The 19,993-nt window shown below is 50.4% G+C and overlaps 1 protein-coding gene across 1 annotated transcript in view; it reads right to left on the minus strand.

Moving 5' to 3' along the window:
• LOC115083437 (zinc finger protein OZF-like) overlaps positions 1-5,574 on the minus strand; it is a 33,033-nt gene extending 27,459 nt beyond the window's left edge. The window contains exon 1 of the mRNA XM_029587253.1: positions 5,307-5,574. Within this exon, the coding sequence (XP_029443113.1) occupies positions 5,307-5,330 (24 nt within the window). The 5' untranslated portion in view covers positions 5,331-5,574. The remainder of the gene's footprint in view (positions 1-5,306) is intronic.
• Between the last annotated feature and the right edge of the window lie 14,419 nt (positions 5,575-19,993).

A 19,993-nucleotide genomic window follows, 5' to 3' on the forward strand; every position in this document is an offset into this window, starting at 1 on the left:
AGCGACACGCCTGCATGGGCTCTGACGAGATCCACTCTTCAGCTGTCTGTGCTGTGTCTATGCTTTATGTCTTATCAGCGACACGCCTGCATGGGACTCTGACACAGATCCGCTCTTCAGCGTCCGTGCTGTGTCTATGCTTTAGTCTTATCAGCGACAACGCCTGCATGGGGCCTGACGAAGATCCACTCTTCAGCTGTCCGTGCTGTGTCTATGCTTATGTCTTATCAGCGCACGCCTACACGGGACTCTGACACAGATCCGCTCTTCAGCTGTCCGTGCTGTGTCTATGCTTTATGTCTTATCACGACGCGCCTACACGGGACTCTGACGAATCTGCTCTTCACTGTCCGTGCTGTGTGCTTGGTTTACGTGTGTCAGCGACACACCTACACGGGACCTCTGACGAAGATACCACTCTTCAACTGTCCGTCGCTGTGTGCTTGGTTTACGTGTGTCAGCGACACGCCTGCACGGGACTCTGACGAAGATCCACTCTTCAAACTGTCCGTGCTGTGTGCTTGGTTTACGTGTGTCAGCGACACGCCTGCACGGGACTCTGACGAAGACTCCACTCTTCAGCATGTCCGTGCTGTGTGCTTGGTTTACCGTGTGTCAGCGACACGCCTGCACGGGACTCTGATGAAGATCCACTCTTCAGCTGTCCGTGCTGTGTGCTTGATTACGTGTGTCAGCGACACGCCTGCACGGGACTCTGACGAAGATCCGCTCTGCAGCTGTCCGTGCTGTGTGCTTGGTTTATGTGTGTCAGCGACACGCCTGCACGGGACTCTGACGAAGATCCACTCTTCAGCTGTCGTGCTGTGTGCTTGGTTTACGTGTGGTCAGCGACACGCCTGCACGGGACTCTGACGAAGATCCGCTCTGCAGCTGTCCGTGCTGTGTGCTTGGTTTACGTGTGTCAGCGACACGCCTGCACGGGACTCTGACGAAGATCCACTCTTCAGCTGTCCGTGCTGTGTCTATGCTTTATGTCTTATCAGCGACACGCCTACACGGGACTCTGACGAAGATCCGCTCTTCAGCTGTCCGTGCTGTGTCTATGCTTTATGTCTGTCAGTGACAACGCCTACAAGGGACTCTGACACAGATCCGCTCTTCAGCTGTCCGTGCTGTGTCTATGCTTTATGTCTTATCAGCGACACGCCTGCACGGGACTCTGACGAAGATCCACTCTTCAGCTGTCCGTGCTGTGTCTATGCTTTATGTCTTATCAGCGGACACGCCTAACATGGGACTCTGACGAAGATCCACTCTTCAGCTGTCCGTGCTGTGTGCTTGGTTTACGTGTGTCAGCGACACGCCTGCACGGGACTCTGACGAAGATCCGCTCTGCAGCTGTCCGTGCTGTGTGCTTGGTTTACGTGTGTCAGCGACACGCCTGCACGGGACTCTGACGAAGATCCGCTCTGCAGCTGTCCGTGCTGTGTGCTTGGTTTACGTGTGTCAGCGACACGCCTGCACGGGACTCTGACGAAGATCCGCTCTGCAGCTGTCCGTGCTGTGTCCTTGCTTTACGTGTGTCAGCGACCACGCCTACACGGGACTCTGACGAAGAATCCCGCTCTGCAGCTGTCCGTGCTGTGTCCTTGCTTTACATCCCTCAGAGGGCCCAGAGATGTATTAGCTCAAGCCTTAGACTACATAGATGAACCAGGAATTTAAGGTCATCTGCGTGAATTGTGAGCCTGGCACAGCTGGGGGATAGGTAAGGAGTGTGAGAGCCTCCTATGCTGCCCTGAAAACAAACCTGTCTGAAGAGGCATTTAAGGATATTGTACAGTTTTGTAATGCCGGGCTCTAGCTCATTTTGGGGTGAGGCAGGATGCACTTTTCTGTCTCCGTTTGTTTTGTTTTCTGAAGTTTTTATCTTGGAAACTGCTTAGAATGCAGGACAATGCAGTATAGAAAAATGTTAAATAAATGCAGTGGTTCACCCAGGTCCAGCCCCCTTAATAAATGCATTACCTTGCATCTACATTGCCCTTGTTTCACAGCCGAGAATCGTCTTCACCCTGCGCCTGATCCAAAAACAGCTCTCCCACCCTCGGTGCTTGTGAACATCTCCCGCCCTGCCCTCCGAACCCTGCGGATTTAGGGTCCCTAAATCCCCACACTGTGGTGAACTGGGGCGCACAACCTCCCTTCCATAACTCAGAGCCGGGCTGTCCCAGCACCACACGGAGATTTGTGATTTCAGCAGCCTCTGCATGATCTGAAGCTCTAAATATCCCAATCACTCCTCACCCAGAACCTGAGCAGCGACTCAACACAAAACTTAATATGCAATCAATAGAAGAAACGTTAATTACTGTTTGTTCTATGCAGGAGGTCAGTGTCAGGGCTGGTGTCAGTCTCCTGTACTCCCAGGATAAGGGGTGTGAGAGCCTCCTACCTGCACACATTGCCCTGCAGCCATGTCCCTCACTCTGGGGATCCTGGGGAGGGAGGGTCAGTGTCAGGGCTGGTGTCAGTCTCCTGTACTCCCAGGATAAGGAGTGTGAGAGCCTCCTACCTGCACACATTGCCCTGCAGCCATGTCCCTCACTCTGGGGATCCTGGGGAGGGAGGGTCAGTGTCAGGGCTGGTGTCAGTCTCCTGTACTCCCAGGATAAGGGGTGTGAGAGCCTCCTACCTGCACACATTGCCCTGCAGCCATGTCCCTCACTCTGGGGATCCTGGGGAGGGAGGGTCAGTGTCAGGGCTGGTGTCAGTCTCCTGTACTCCCAGGATAAGGAGTGTGAGAGCCTCCTACCTGCACACATTGCCCTGCAGCCATGTCCCTCACTCTGGGGATCCTGGGGAGGGAGGGTCAGTGTCAGGGCTGGTGTCAGTCTCCTGTACTCCCAGGATAAGGGGTGTGAGAGCCTCCTACCTGCACACATTGACCTGCAGCCAGTGTCCCTCACTCTGGGGATCCTGGGGAGGGAGGGTCAGTGTCAGGGCTGGTGTCAGTCTCCTGTACTCCCAGGATAAGGGGTGTGAGAGCCTCCTACCTGCACACATTGCCCTGCAGCCATGTCCCTCACTCTGGGGATCCTGGGGAGGGAGGGTCAGTGTCAGGGCTGGTGTCAGTCTCCTGTACTCCCAGGATAAGGAGTGTGAGAGCCTCCTACCTGCACACATTGCCCTGCAGCCAGTGTCCCTCACTCTGGGGATCCTGGGGAGGGAGGGTCAGTGTCAGGGCTGGTGTCAGTCTCCTGTACTCCCAGGATAAGGGGTGTGAGAGCCTCCTACCTGCACACATTGCCCTGCAGCCATGTCCCTCACTCTGGGGATCCTGGGGAGGGAGGGTCAGTGTCAGGGCTGGTGTCAGTCTCCTGTACTCCCAGGATAAGGAGTGTGAGAGCCTCCTACCTGCACACATTGCCCTGCAGCCATGTCCCTCACTCTGGGGATCCTGGGGAGGGAGGGTCAGTGTCAGGGCTGGTGTCAGTCTCCTGTACTCCCAGGATAAGGGGTGTGAGAGCCTCCTACCTGCACACATTGCCCTGCAGCCATGTCCCCTCACTCTGGGGATCCTGGGGAGGGAGGGTTCAGTGTCAGGGCTGGTGTCAGTCTCCTGTACTCCCAGGATAAGGGGTGTGAGAGCCTCCTACCTGCACACATTGCCCCTGCAGCCGTTGTCCCTCACTCTGGGGATCCTGGGGAGGGAGGGTCAGTGTCAGGGCTGGTGTCAGTCTCCTGTACTCCCAGGATAAGGAGTGTGAGAGCCTCCTACCTGCACACATTGCCCTGCAGCCATGTCCCCTCACTCTGGGGATCCTGGGGAGGGAGGGTCAGTGTCAGGGCTGGTTGTCAGTCTCCTGTACTCCCAGGATAAGGGGTGGTGAGAGCCTCCTACCTGCACACATTGCCCTGCAGCCATGTCCCTCACTCTGGGGATCCATGGGGAGGAGGGTCAGTGTCAGGGCTGGTGTCAGTCTCCTGTACTCCCAGGATAAGGGGTGTGAGAGCCTCCTACCTGCACACATTGCCCTGCAGCCATGTCCCTCACTCTGGGGATCCTGGGGAGGGAGGGTCAGTGTCAGGGCTGGTGTCAGTCTCCTGTACTCCCGAGGATAAGGGGTGTGAGAGCCTCCTACCTGCACACATTGCCCTGCAGCCATGTCCCTCACTCTGGGGATCCTGGGGAGGGAGGGTCAGTGTCAGGGCTGGTGTCAGTCTCCTGTACTCCCAGGATAAGGGGTGTGAGAGCCTCCTACCTGCACACATTGCCCTGCAGCCATGTCCCTCACTCTGGGGATCCTGGGGAGGGAGGGTCAGTGTCAGGGCTGGTGTCAGTCTCCTGTACTCCCAGGATAAGGGGTGTGAGAGCCTCCTACCTGCACACATTGCCCTGCAGCCATGTCCCTCACTCTGGGGATCCTGGGGAGGGAGGGTCAGTGTCAGGGCTGGTGTCAGTCTCCTGTACTCCCAGGATAAGGGGTGTGAGAGCCTCCTACCTGCACACATTGCCCTGCAGCCGTGTCCCTCACTCTGGGGATCCTGGGGAGGGAGGGTCAGTGTCAGGGCTGGTGTCAGTCTCCTGTACTCCCAGGATAAGGAGTGTGAGAGCCTCCTACCTGCACACATTGCCCTGCAGCCATGTCCCTCACTCTGGGGATCCTGGGGAGGGAGGGTCAGTGTCAGGGCTGGTGTCAGTCTCCTGTACTCCCAGGATAAGGGGGTGTGAGAGCCTCCTACCTGCACACATTGCCCTGCAGCCATGTCCCTCACTCTGGGGATCCTGGGGAGGGAGGGTCAGTGTCAGGGCTGGTGTCAGTCTCCTGTACTCCCAGGATAAGGAGTGTGAGAGCCTCCTACCTGCACACATTGCCCTGCAGCCGTGTCCCTCACTCTGGGGATCCTGGGGAGGGAGGGTCAGTGTCAGGGCTGGTTGTCAGTCTCTGTACTCCCAGGATAAGGAGTGTGAGAGCCTCCTACCTGCACACATTGCCCTGCAGCCGTGTCCCTCACTCTGGGGATCCTGGGGAGGGAGGGTCAGTGTCAGGGCTGGTGTCAGTCTCCTGTACTCCCAGATAAGGGGTGTGAGAGCCTCCTACCTGCACACACTTGCCCTGCAGCCGTGTCCCCTCACTCTGGGGATCCTGGGGAGGGAGGGTCAGTGTCAGGGCTGGTGTCAGTCTCCTGTACTCCCAGGATAAGGAGTGTGAGAGCCTCTACCTGCACACATTGCCCTGCAGCCGTGTCCCTCACTCTGGGGATCCTGGGGAGGGAGGGTCAGTGTCAGGGCTGGTGTCAGTCTCCTGTACTCCCAGGATAGGAGTGTGAGAGCCTCCTACCTGCACACATTGCCCTGCAGCCATGTCCCTTGCTGGCTGCTCTGCAGGATCCTGGGTCCCTGTTGCAGGGTTCAGTGCAGCCCTGTGGATCTCCCTTCCTAACCCAGCTGCGCTGCACAATGGCGCTGCTCTCTGCAAGGATCTCTGGGCCTGGGAGGGGTCTGGGTCCCGGGCAGGGGGGAAAGCCTGGAGCTGGAGTGATTGCCAGGCAGGTGTGGAAGGGAAGGTGCAGCGCGGAGGGGATGCAGAGATGCCGGGCTGACTCCCTGTCCTGGTTTTCCTCACTGCTCTGAGATCTGCCGGATGTCTTGCAGCTGCCGCACACACTGATCCTGTCCTGGTGTTATATCCTCCCTTCCTCGGTGACTGACAAAGAAAAGCTAGCGGGGGGGGGGGGGGCTGTAAACCCAGGATATCCTCAGGGCCTCCCTCCTGGGCTGGTGCTGCATGGCAGGGAATGGGAGTAGAAAGCCCCCGAGAGCCAGCGAGCGAGCTGAGAGAGGGGGCAGCCTAATTCTGCCCTGCCCCCCTCAAGGGCCCTAGTTGCTGATGCCATGTGGGGCAGAAGCTGTTGGGGGGTGGCCGTAAGCCCCAGTGATTCCCCCTCTCCAGAGGCAGGGATCGCGACCCCGGACATCCCCCCTGGTTGATATCGCTGCTGATGCTGTAAGCAGCCTCCGCCTTCCCGGGCTTAGAAACCGGGTCTGCAGTGAAACCCGGGATCCCCTCCCGGTGCTGGGCCTATCCAGCTCGGGGGCTGGGGTCAGGGCTTGCAAGGGATCCAGTGAATCCCCCAGCAGAGACGTTGCTACAAATTTCGTACACCAGATCAGGCAGGGATAATGCAAAGCCCGGGCAGATTTGCTCACGGCGGTCACTGCTTCCCTGTACCCCCCCCCCAGGCAGCAGAAGTCACATTCAGCCCAAACATCATAAACATCATCTCCTGCTGCTGCTCCTGCTGCGGGCCCGACTCACACGTGACATTTAGATAAATGCAGCTCCTTCTGCCACCCACCTCACAACTTGGCAGGCCACCACAGCAGACGGGAGAGGGAGAGAGAGAGAGAGGATGCAGTGGCTGCCAGCGCACCCCATCCCATTGGTGGCTGAAGAAAAGGCCCAAGCCTTGTATGTCTGCGTGTGGCTGGGGTAAAGCCGTGTGGCTGGGCTGACCTCCTCTGTGTGTGTGTGGGTGTGTGGAAGTGTACCTGGGTGTGTGGGTGTTTGAGAGTCTCTGTATGGATGTGGATGGGTGACTGCTTGTGCATGTGTATATGGCTACCTAGGTGGGTGACCTCTTGTGTGTGTGTGGGTGTGTGGAAGAGTACCTGGGTGTGTGGAAGAGTACCTGGGTGTGTGGGGTGTTTGAGAGTCTGTGTATGGATGTGGATGGGGTGACTGCTTGTTGTATATGTATATGGCCACCTAGGTGGGGTGACCTCCTGTGTGTGTGTATGTGTGTGTGTGTAAGAGTACCTGGGTGTGTGGGTGTTTGGAGAGTATGTGTATGGATGTGGGTGATGACTGCTTGTGCATATGTATATGGCCACCTAGGTGGGTGACCTCCTGTGTGTTGTGTGTGTGTGTGTGTGTGTGTGTGGAAGAGTACCTGGGTGTGTGGGTGTTTGTAGAGTCTGTGTATGGATGTGGATGGGTGACTGCTGTGTATATGTATATGGCCACCTAGGTGGGTGACCTCTGTGTGTGTGTATGTGTGTGTGTGTAAGAGTACCTGGGTGTGTGGGTGTTTGAGAGTATGTGTATGGATGTGGGTGGATGACTGCTTGTGCATATGTATATGGCCACCTAGGTGGGTGACCTCCTGTGTGTGTGTGTGTATGTGTGTGTGTGTGTGTGGAAGAGTACCTGGGTGTGGAAGAGTACCTGGGTGTGTGGGTGTTTGAGAGTCTTGTGTATGGATGTGGATGGGTGACTGCTTGTGCATGTGTATATGGCTACCTAGGTGGGTGACCTCCTGTGTGTGTGTATGTGTGTGTGTGTAAGAGTACCTGGGTGTGTGGGTGTTTGAGAGTCTGTGTATAGATGTGGATGGGTGGACTGCTTGTGCATATGTATATGGCCACCTAGGGGGTGACCTCCTGTGTGTGTGTATGTGTGTGTGTGTAAGAGTACCTGGGTGTGTGGGTGTTTGAGAGTATGTGTATGGATGTGGGTGGATGACTGCTTGTGTATGTGTATATGGCCACCTAGGTGGGTGACCTCCTGTGTGTGTGTGTGTGTGTGTGTGTGTGTGTGTGTGTGTGTGGAAGAGTACCTGGGTGTGTGGAAGAGTACCTGGGTGTGTGGGTGTTTGAGAGTCTGTGTATGGATGTGAGTGGGTTACTGCTTGTGCATGTGTATATGGCTACCTAGGTGGGTGACCTCTTGTGTGTGTGTGTGTGGAAGAGTACCTGGGTGTGTGGGTGTTTGAGAGGCTGTGTATGGATGTGGGTGGGTGACTGCTTGTGCATGTGTATATGGCTACCTAGGTGGGTGACCTCCTCTTTGTGTGTGTGTGTGTGTGTGGGTGTGTGTGTGGAAGAGTACCTGGGTGTGTGGGTGTTTGAGAGTCTCTGTATGGATGTGGGTGGGTGACTGCTTGTGCATGTGTATATGGCTACCTAGGTGGGTGACCTCCTCTTTGTGTGTGTGTGTGTGTGTGTGTGTGTGTGTGTGTGTGGGTGTGTGTGTGGAAGAGTACCTGGGTGTGTGGGTGTTTGAGAGTCTGTGTATGGATGTGAGTGGGTTATTGCTTGTGTATATGTATATGGCTACCTAGGTGGGTGACCTCTTGTGTATGTGTGTGTGTGGAAGAGTACCTGGGTGTGTGGGTGTTTGAGAGTCTCTGTATGGATGTGAGTGGGTTACTGCTTGTGTATATGTATATGGCTACCTAGGTGGGTGACCTCCTCTGTGTGTGTGTGGGTGTGTGGAAGAGTACCTGGGGTGTGTGGGTGTTTGAGAGTCTCTGTATGGATGTGAGTGGGTTATTGCTTGTGTATATGTATATGGCTACCTAGGTGGGTGACCTCCTCTGTGTGTGTGTGGGTGTGTGGAAGAGTACCTGGGTGTGTGGGTGTTGTGAGAGTCTGTGTATGGATGTGAGTGGGTTACTGCTGTGTATATGTATATGACTACCTAGGTGGGTGACCTCTTGTGTATGTGTGTGTGTGGAAGAGTACCTGGGTGTGTGTGTGGGTGTTTGAGAGTCTCTGTATGGATGTGAGTGGGTTACTGCTTGTGCATGTGTATATGGCTACCTAGGTGGGTGACCTCTTGTGTTTCTGTGTGGAAGAGTACCTGTGTGTGTGGAAGAGTACCTGGGTGTGTGGGTGTTTGACAGTCTCTGTATGGATGTGAGTGGGTTACTGCTTGTGCATATGTATATGGCTACCTAGGTGGGTGAATTCTTGTGTGTGTGTGGGTGTGTGGAAGAGTACCTGGGTGTGTGGGTGTTTGCGAGTCTGTGTATGGATGTGGGTGGGTTACTGCTTGTGTATATGTATATGGCTACCTAGGTGGGTGACCTCTTGTGTGTGTGTGTGTGTGTGTGTGTGTGGAAGAGTTCCTGGGTGTGTGGGTGTTTGAGAGTCTGTGTATGGATGTGGATGGGTGACTGCTTGTGCATGTGTATATGGCTACCTAGGTGGGTGACCTCTTGTGTGTGTGTGTGTGTGTGTGTGTGTGGAAGAGTTCCTGGGTGTGTGGGTGTTTGAGAGTCTCTGTATGGATGTGGATGGGTGACTGCTTGTGCATGTGTATATGGCTACCTAGGTGGGTGACCTCTTGTGTGTGTGTGTGTGTGTGTGTGTGTGGAAGAGTTCCTGGGTTGTGTGGTGTTTTGAGAGTCTGTGTATGGATGTGGATGGTGACTGCTTGTGCATGTATATATGGCTACCTAGGTGGGTGACCTCTTGTGTGTGTGGTGTGTGGTGTTGTTGTGTGTGTGTGTGTGTGTTGTGTGGAAGAGTACCTGGTGTGTGGAAGAGTTACCCTGGGTTGTGTGGGTTGTTTGACAGTCTCTGTATGGATGTGGATGGGTGACTGCTTGTGCATGTGTATATGGCTACCTAGGTGGGTGACCTCTTGTGTGTTGTGTGGTGTGTGGAAGAGTACCTGGGTGTGTGGAAGAGTACCTGAGTGTGTGGGTGTTTGAGAGGTCTGTGTATGGATGTGGGTGGGTTACTGCTTGTGTATATGTATATGGCTACCCTAGGTGGGTGAACCTCTTGTGTGTGTGGGTGTGTGGAAGAGTACCTGGGTGTGTGGGTGTTTGACAGTCTCTGTATGGATGTGAGTGGGTTATTGCTTGTGTATATGTATATGGCTACCTAGGTGGGTGACCTCGTGTGTGTGTGTGTGTGTGTGTGTGTAAGAGTACCTGGGTGTGTGGGTGTTTGAGAGTCTCTGTATGGATGTGAGTGGGTTATTGCTTGTGTATATGTATATGGCTACCTAGGTGGGTGACCTCTTGTGTATGTGTGTGTGGAAGAGTACCTGGGTGTGTGGGTGTTTGAGAGTCTCTGTATGGATGTGAGTGGGTTACTGCTTGTGTATATGTATATGGCTACCTAGGTGGGTGACCTCTTGTGTGTGTGTGTGTGTGTGTGTGTGTGTGGAAGAGTTCCTGGGTGTGTGGGTGTTTGAGAGTCTCTGTATGGATGTGGATGGGTGACTGCTTGTGCATGTGTATATGGCTACCTAGGTGGGTGACCTCTTGTGTTTCTGTGTGGAAGAGTACCTGGGTGTGTGGAAGAGTACCTGGGTGTGTGGGTGTTTGAGAGTCTCTGTATGGATGTGAGTGGGTTATTGCTTGTGCATGTGTATATGGCTACCTAGGTGGGTGACCTCTTGTGTGTGTGTGTGTGTGTGTGTGTAAGAGTACCTGGGTGTGTGGAAGAGTACCTGGGTGTGTGGAAGAGTACCTGGGTGTGTGGGTGTTTGAGAGTCTGTGTATGGATGTGGGTGGGTGACTGCTTGTGTATATGTATATGGCTACCTAGGGTGGGTGACCGCGTGTGTGTGTGTGGAAGAGTACCTGGGTGTGTGGGTGTTTGAGAGTCTGTGTATGGATGTGGATGGGTGACTGCTTGTGCATGTGTATATGGCTACCTAGGTGGGTGACCTCTTGTGTTTCTGTGTGGAAGAGTACCTGGGTGTGTGGAAGAGTACCTGGGTGTTGTGGGTGTTGAGAGTCTGTGTATGGATGTGGGGGGGTGACTGCTTGTGCATATGGCTACCTAGGTGGGTGACCTCGTGTGTGTGTGTGGAAGAGTACCTGGGTGTGTGGGTGTTTGAGAGTCTGTGTATGGATGTGGATGGGTGACTGCTTGTGCATGTGTATATGGCTACCTAGGTGGGTGACCTCCTGTGTGTGTGTGTTGAGAGGCTGTATGTATGTGGGGGTTAAGAGCCTGTGGGTGTGTGGGGGGCAGGTGTGGGTGAGAGGATTTTGTGGATTTTGATGTGCGAGTGACTGTGAGTATGTGTTCGAGGGAGGGTAAGAGCCTTTGGGTGTTTGAGATCCTAGCTGTGTGTTTGTGGGTGCGTTAGATTCTGTGTATGTGTGAGAGAGCCTGTGTGGGAGTGTATCCCATGCTACTGATGCAATTAATTCTCCAACTGTTGCTGATTGCAAGGGAAACCTTGCTCGGTGGTTTTTGTATGCAGACTTATTGTAAGGATAACCGATTTGCAGTTATACTTTGTTTGTGGTGTTGGCTTGTGAACTGTAGATGAGGGTTGCACCCATTAAGCCATTGTATAAACTGCTGAGGTTCTCCTTCTTCTCCTTGCCATATATAGCGTTTTTGGACATTCAGATAACATTAACACTGGAAGGGTTTAACTTTACAATTTATTGCATACCAACGGACAGAAATACATTGCTGCATTATTCTTCCTATCACCCGAACCATTTGAGAGATAATTTACCAGTGGGTCAATTCCTCCGACTAAGAAGGTTGTGTTCTTCAACATCAGAATTTAAGGTTCAAGCAGAGGATATGACACACAGGTTCATTCAGCGAGGCTATCCCGCCTCAGTAATAAAAAAAGCATACAAAAGAGCAAGATGGGCCAACAGAGAGTTGCTTTTAAACCAAAAGTCAGTCCAACGAGTGAGAAATTGATATGCGTGTTACCGTATACTCCACAAACACAGATGTTGAAAAAGAGTATATTAAAACACTGGACCAATCTTACAAATACATCCCAATTTTCAAGAGGAAACCCACATTTGCCCCTCACTAAAGCCAAGAATTTAAAAGATCTGGTAGTTCATTCAAATTTATTACCCGAGAATACATCAGTGAAGAATTTACAGAAAGGTCAAAAAGCATGTGGCAAATGCAGTGTATGCCAATTTATGCATGAGGGCACGGAATTAAACATTCTGGGAAGGAGAACATTTCGCTTTAAGGATCTTTACACGTGTGGATCCACCAGGGTAATATATGCATTGTGGTGTCCATGCCATAAAGTGTATATAGGTAAGACAATGCGGAAAATCAAGAACAGAATACAGGAACATGTCAAACAGAAGGAGCTCCACTGACTGACCACTGGCAAGAAATGGGACATTCACCAGAGGAATTTAAAGTGGCAGTGCTTTTTCAGATACAGGACCACCCACGAGGTGGAGACTTAAATTTGAAATTAATACAAATGGAACAAAAGTTCATTTATACCTGGGATACCATAGCCCCAAAAGGGCTAAACCGAGAGATCGATTGGACAGTATATTAGTAACATGTGATTGAGGGGAAAAATATACAATCAGAGGGGATAATAGTGGGTCGAGATTAAACACGGTATTTAGGGCATCAAATCAGAGACAATAATGAAGGGGTAAATACCCCCACATTCATTAGCAGCAGGGCTGACCTGGTTTGAGAATAGGGCATTATAAGTCATAAAAAAAAATTTTTCTCAACCGTATGAGATGGAAGGCACAGATTAAACGGCAAAACCTGCGCCAAATATACGGGGTCTTCAGATGTTGGAGGACTATGATATATTAAGGATCGCATTAAAGAAAGAAAAATCTTAGTGTCTGAGCAATCAATAAACATTAAGTAAAATTGAAGTAAACACGTCAGATACACATAATTCATTAGGATATAATTAAAGGAGATATCATATTAAAAATGTTTTAGTTGTGGGCGGACACAGCTAAACAATCTAGGTCTCCGTCAAGTCCGCGATGTAATAGATGGGTGTGGACACAGGTCCCCACCCGGGCCCGCCCCTAGTTAGATCACATGGTGTTAGGAGAAAATGGAGTAGAAGGTAGGGACTGGAAGCGGACGTGGAGGGGACTAGTTCTCCACCAGGAGGTCCGCAGTATATTAGCAGGATTATGGGCGAACAGAGATGCTGGTCTCACCCAGGTCCGTCAGTGGCGATCGCGGATCCAACCTTAAAAATTGGATATAGGGTAATACTTTGAAAATCGGCAGGGCGATGGCCCCAGTGTGTACCCAGTTGTTGGCGCAGGGATTGAGAGCCTCCTTGATCTTTCCAGCTCGTTTGCGGGTGCTCACCGCGTCTGGCGTGCAGTGCTTTACCTCGCCTCAGGAGGCCCGGTCCCTCCTGCACGTGGCGGGCACTGGGGAAGAAAATGGAGCCGATGCTTTGCCTCACTGACAATGTGCTGTGCTGGCCTTGTTCAACAAGGCCAGGTAAACATCAGATTGGGGATCTGACCTTGGCTAAACTCTGTGTGCTTCGGTGGACTGACTGCAGTCTGTTTGGTTTTTCTATTGAGAGCTGCTTCTTACAAACCTTACAATTTTGTGGCGTTCCGACTATCTTTCTACAGTTTGAAGTGCACCGGTTGGCCTGAGGCTAAGACGGAGTGGTGACGGACTTGCCTTCCCAGTTTCAGGGGAGTAAAACAGTTTTTTCGTTATTTCTGGACGGAACAGAGTATCGCTCTGGCGGGAAGCTCTGGCTTATCGCTAGATTTTTACAGTTGGGTGGACCTGCGGTGGATGTTCCCGGTGGGGCCTTTTTCCCCTTGGACAATGGGACTCTATGATTTCGCCTGCCCCGTTTGTACACTAACTTGATGGTTCTTCTCGTTTGGGTTTTTTTTTTCTTTTTTTCCCTCCTCTTGTTGCACTCAGCAGTTTCCCTAATCTAGAGCTGCTGTAGCGTGAGACTTTGTATGGACTATGGGCCTATTTGGGTTTATAATTGCATATATCCCATATATTCTTTTCTGCTTATGATTGTTCATATGCTGTCTAGAAGTCCGAGGCTGACAAGATCTGGCCTACAGCTGCCTCTTGAGGTCTTCAATTTTTTTTTTCTCTTTTTCCCCCTCTTTTATGTCTTTTTCCTTTTTTTTTGTTGGGCTCTGTGAGTGTTCCTTCCCATTATTGCTGTTAATTCTTTCTTTTGTTTTGCTATGATGATGGTGACCGGGGAATGCGGATGGGGGTGGGAAGGGGGGGTGGGTAAGCTAACACGGTAGTGATCTCGTATTTGGGAAAGGGAGGAATCCTCGCCAGGGGTTTTGCGAGGGGGGGGGGGAAGTTGGGGTGTTTTGGGGAGGAGGAATTTGTAGTAGGCTCTTTGGGGTCCAATTGATTATGTTCTTTCAGACCTTTTTCCATTCCTTTAGGACGCACTCAGTTCTTGGGTATTGTGTTGGTGAGGGTTCCGGCTGGGAGGACCCTTGCCATGGGAAAGCTTGGATTACTCGTTTGGGAAACTGTTATTTGATGTCTCCTTAGTAATCGTACGTCTCTTATTACATGGAACGTCTGTGGGATAAACTCCCCTATTAAAAGAACAAAAATTCAGACCCTCCTTAAACGTAAGCGGGCTAGTATTGCTTTCCTCCAAGAAACCCATCTAACAGATAGTGAACATGATAAATTAAGTAGAATTTGGGGCGGGAACGTTTACTATGCTTCTGGTACTACGAAGTCTGCGGGGGTGGCCATCTGGGTCCACCCACAGGTCCCTTTGCAGGTTCATTCCACTATTAAGGATGATTGCATAGTCATAGGTGGAGATTTTAATACCATTCGGGATGACCAGTTGGATCGGTCCTCGTCCTCGGGGGCGTGAGGGAGCTTTGGTAGGGGACCTTCCTATCTGGAGCAATCACTTCAGTTGCTGGAGGTCTGGCGTCTCCTGCATCCGGGGGAAAAAGACTTTACCCACATTTCCCGGGCGCATGGCACGCTGTCCCATATTGATTACTTTCTACTTAGTACACATTGCCTGTCCCAGGTGGGGGAAGTGACTATTGGGGAAATTGTGATTTCTGATCATGCCCCGGTCTGCCTGGAACTGCAGATTGGGCTTCGCCCTGTTACAACTTCTCCCTGGCGGTTTCCCTACTATTTGGTTCATGATGTTAAATTTCAGGAATTCTTGCGAGCCCGCTGGTTAGAGTATGCTACTCTGAATGCCCAACATGTGACTGAGCCTGTATTGTTTTGGTACACAGCCAAAACAGTTTTAAGAGGAGATATAATTTCTTATATGGCTCACAGGAAAAAAGTCATCAATCACCGGATTGTGACCCTGACGGCTAGACTGCAGAGGGCCAAGCTAGCCCTGACCCGTAAGAACACACAAGGGGCTCGGGTGCAATATTTTTCGATTCAGGGAGAGCTTAACACATTGCTTCATTAACGGGCTCGAAAGAGTTTTTTATACTACCAATATAAGCTTTACCAGCATAGCAATAAAGCTGGGAAGATGCTTGCGAATTTAGTTCGGGCTGCTAGAGGTTCTAGATGTATACCGGCATTAAGAACCCCTGCGGGTAGAGTACTTACTGCCACAGACGAAATATTACATAGGTTCAGGGAATTTTATAAGGGATTATATTCCTCTGAGCATTGGAACCCCGAGGCTTGTGCTCAGTTTTGCGTGCAATTACGCCTCCCTCAGCTATCCGGTGACCAGCAGACTTTTCTCAATAGTCCGGTGACGTTAACTGAAGTGCAAGCGGTAATAGGGGGGGCTAAGGCCTTTAAAGCTCCGGGGCCAGATGGGTATGGGGCAGAATTTTATAAATGTCTCCAGGATTTGGTGGGTCCTCTGTTGGTCCAGGTGGTTGGTGCATTGGCGGGGGGTGGTTCCTTTCCAGCTCATAGTAATAGGGCGCATAGTAATAGGGCGCATAGTAATAGGGCAGCTCATAGTAATAGGGCACCACTGGAAATCGAATCTATACTTAAGAAACTAAAACCATCAAACCACCCAACAGATCACATTCCAACTAAACTACTGCTTCTCATCCCGAATACTATTTCCAGAGCATTGGCCAACATTATAAATTGCTCACTTGCCCAAGGAATCTACCCGGACAGGCTGAAAACCGCATCCCTCAAACCTCTCCTGAAGAAACCTAACCTCGACACAAGTGAACCCTCCAACTTCCGCCCCATATCTAACCTCCCTTTTTTAGCAAAAATCATGGAGAAAGTTGTTAATACACAACTTTCTGTATACCTGGAAGAGCACAATATCTTTCACCCATCCCAATATGGCTTTCGTAAAGCAGCTAGTACAGAAACCCTACTTATCTCCCTTGCCGATCACATCCTCATGGGCCTAGACAAAGGTCAATCTTTTATCCTAGTCCTTCTGGACATTTCATCCGCATTTGATACAGTGAACCACGCCATCCTACTAAATCGCCTAGCAGAAATCGGATTAACAGGATCTGCACACAGCTGGTTTAACTCCTTTCTAAGTAACAGAAGCTTCAAAGTAAAAATCAATAACAACGAATCCCCAGATGTCAAATCAACATTAGGAGTACCACAAGGCTCTTCCTTGTCACCCACATTATTCAATATATACCTCCTGCCCCTCTGTCAACTGCTTACGGACCTAAAATTAAAATTCTATCTCTATGCAGATGACGTACAGATTCTGATTCCCATTACAGAATCTCTCCCTAAATCTCTCGCCTTTTGGGAAATCTGCCTCAAATCTATAAACAGTGTGCTCACCAACTTGAATCTAGTTCTGAATGCAAATAAGACTGAACTCCTAATCATCTCCTCGGACCACTCGGCCTTAATCAATCCACCAGCAGGCAACACCCAGATCACGCAAGTAAGGGACCTTGGAGTAATCATTGATAACCGTCTGAATCTTAAGAAAGCCATCAATAACACTACCAAGGACTGCTTTTATAAATTACAAGTCATGAAAAGGCTCAAACCCCTCCTCCACTTCCAAGATTTCAGGACAGTGCTCCAAGTCACACTCTTTTCCAAAACAGATTACTGTAACTCTCTTCTCCTCGGGCTCCCTACTTCATCTATCAAACCATTACAGATGCTCCAAAATGCTGCGGCAAGAATCCTGACTAATACCAACAGAGGAACACACATCACTCCCATACTACAGAACCTGCACTGGCTGCCAATCAAATATAGAATAGTACACAAGGCTCTCACTATAATCCACAAAGTCATTCACAACCAACAACAACTAGACCTCCAGATTCCCCTCAAATTATACTCATCAGACAGACCGATTCGAGAAGCATATAAAGGCACCCTGCAACCCCCTACAACGAAATCTACTCGCCTATCATCTACCAAAGAACGAACCTTCTCTACAGCTGGCCCAACCATCTGGAACAAGATGCCCACAGAACTCAGATTAGAACCATGCCCGTTTACCTTCCGCAAAAAAACTTAAGACATGGCTCTTCATCCAGGCCTTCACTTAACCTACAGTTCCAGCAATTCCTCACTAATTCAGACACTGACTCCTACCTAAACTCCCTGACAAGTGTAGCCTATACACTTATGCCTCTTCTCATCATATTATTGTATTATCTAATTTGTTCAGTTATGCCTTCTATCGCTCCGGCTATCCTAGCCCTCCAGGTTAATACCCCTTGTTATATGTAACTTTCATTTCTTGTTATATGGTTGACTTTGTTATTCCCCTCATGTTATCTGTAAACCGATCTGATATGAATTTTCTTTCATGAAGGTCGGTATATAAAAATGTTAAATAAATAAAAAATAAATATAGTTCTTATTCCAAAATCGGGTAAAGACCCCTTGGCCCCTGAATCATATCGCCCCATCTCTCTCTTAAATTTTGACCAAAAATTAATGGCCAAGATCATGGCGGACCGCCTTTCTACTGTGCTACCCAACTTGATAGGTCCTGATCAGGTGGGTTTTGTCCGCAAGCGTTATGGCTTAACTAATATTCGTAAGGTGTTAGCGGCTATGTCTATGTGCCAATTGATGGATGCCCCCTTCCTCGCCGTTAGTTTCGACGCCGAAAAGGCGTTTGATAGGGTGGAATGGGACTATCTTTTTTGGATATTGCAGAGGATGGGCTTTGGGGGGCTGTTCCTTAATACAATTCGTTTGTTGTATCATGACCCTGAAGCCGTTATTGTGACCAATGGTTCCTCCTCCGAGACCTTTTCCATTTCCAGGGGTACGAGGCAGGGATGTCCCCTTTCCCCCCTTTTATTTATCCTCCAGCTGGAGCCCTTGTTATTGCAGATACAGGGGGCTAAGCTGGTTAAGGGGTTACGCCTTACCTCTACTACGTTTAAATATGCCGCCTTTGCGGACGATATTTTGGTATTTATTACTGACTCCCGGCAGTCTCTTCGTCCTCTGCTCCAAATTTTTTGGGATTATGGGATTTTTTCCGGATTTCGGTTAAATCTGGACAAATCTGAGGCTCTGGCTTATCCGGACACTTTGCTGGATGCTTGGGACGGGGAATTCCTGTTAAGACGGGCGGATGACGCGTTCCGTTATCTTGGAATATTAATCCCACGAGATCTTTCTAGGCTTTATAAACTGAATGTAAATCCCCTCCTAAAACACACTCAAGACAAGCTGTGCAGTTGGGCCCGGCTACCGCTCTCCCTGGGAGGCAGAGTTCATCTCTTTAAGATGGTCCTATTGCCCAAGTGGCTCTATTTGTTTCAGAACCTGCCGCTTCAGCTTCGAGCTGTGGAGCTGAGACTGTTGGACAAGGCTCAGCGCCGTTTTTATTGGAGGGAGGGCAGGTCTCGTATACCGTTGGTCTGGATGAGGGAGCGGTGGGGAAGGGGTGGCTTGGGTGTCCCGGACTTGGCCCTTTACAATTTGGCTAGTAATTTGCGTTTAATCCGAGACTGGTTGTTGACCACGTCTACGGTCATATGTTTGCCTGCAGATTTGGAACTGGCCGCCTCCACATCTCTACACTTCCTTTTACAGGCGAAGGCCTCTTCCGTGCCCTCTCACCTAGTGCAGAGTGTCCTTATTAGACCCGTGCGAACCTCTTGGGGGCACCTTACACGGATGCTACAGATCCCGAGGATATGTGCCCCGCTCCTACCGATTCGGGGAAATCCCGACTTTACTCCCGGTTCCCAAACTGCAGCCTTTCAAAGATGGAGTAGGCTGGGGGTAGACCTGATAGGTCGGGTGTTAACTCCGGAGGGAGCTTTCATGTCCTTGCCAGAACTTAGGACTTGCTATGGAATAGCGGCTGGGGAGGTTTTTCCATATTTACAGTTAAAGCATTATGTCTGTTCCCTTCCTCCCTCCCTTTTGCAAACTTCTCATCTTCAGGCATTGAGAGCGATGTCTCTTGATAAAGACGGGCCGCCCTCCATGTCTCATTATTATAAGCGCCTCCGACAACTGGTGTCGGTGGACACTTGCTCTATTTTGGTTGATAGATGGAATGGTGATGGAGTGTTTACAGTCAATGTTCATATTATTAAAGCCGGATTTCGGCGGGTTTCCCAGCTCTCGATAAATTCTTATTTCCGAGAAATGCAATATAAATTTTTGCGGAGAAGCTATGTCTCAGCAGAGGGGGCCTTCCATTTATGGATCTCTCCTTCGGCGGCGTGTCCCCGTTGTGGACATGCCAGGGGTACCTTGTCCCATGCCTTTTGGGAATGTCCTGTCATTCATCAATTTTGGACAAGAGTGGCCCATTACTTAGAGAATTTGATGGACGTGGTGCTTCCGATATCTCCATTATGGCTTTTGTTTGGTTGCATTTCTCCACTACGAATTAGAGGGCTGGGAAGTTGCTTACTTATCCATAAGGCTTGTCTGGTGGGGAAGAAAACCATTTTACTACAATGGCGTGAGGTATCACCTCCTGCTTACTGGACCTGGCGAAACGGCTTTCATCGAATGATGCTGCTGGATGTGGCGACTATGCGACACACTCCGTACCATAAGAAACGCTTTCTCGCCATATGGGAGGTCTACTTACAGTCACTACCACAGACGGTGCGCAGTTCGATTCTCAATGAATGACTTTCATGGACCATTTGGGCTGAGTGGAGATGCTTTATTAACTTTGGACGTATATTTTTTCCATATATGAAGAATGGGATCTAGGTCTTGTTACAGTTTTTGACTCCAAGGGGCTATGGGAGGGGGGAGGGGGGGGAGGTAGTGGGGGGCAGTCAGGGGCTAAAGGAAGTTGGGATTTTTTTGATGGTTTGTACTATTTGATACATTTTCGGGGAGAGAGACGAAGTGTCACGCCTCTCTCCCATGTTTGGTATATGGTTACTTGACAAAACAATAAAAACCGTTTTCAAATAAAGTATTATCCACTATGATACCTAGGTCTTTTTCCTGGGTGGTAGCTCCTAATATGGAAGCTAACATCGTGCAACTACAGCAAGGGTTATTTTTCCCTATATG

Source organism: Rhinatrema bivittatum, chromosome 2 (genome assembly GCF_901001135.1).
Source record: "Rhinatrema bivittatum chromosome 2, aRhiBiv1.1, whole genome shotgun sequence".
NCBI classification, from domain to species: domain Eukaryota; kingdom Metazoa; phylum Chordata; class Amphibia; order Gymnophiona; family Rhinatrematidae; genus Rhinatrema; species Rhinatrema bivittatum.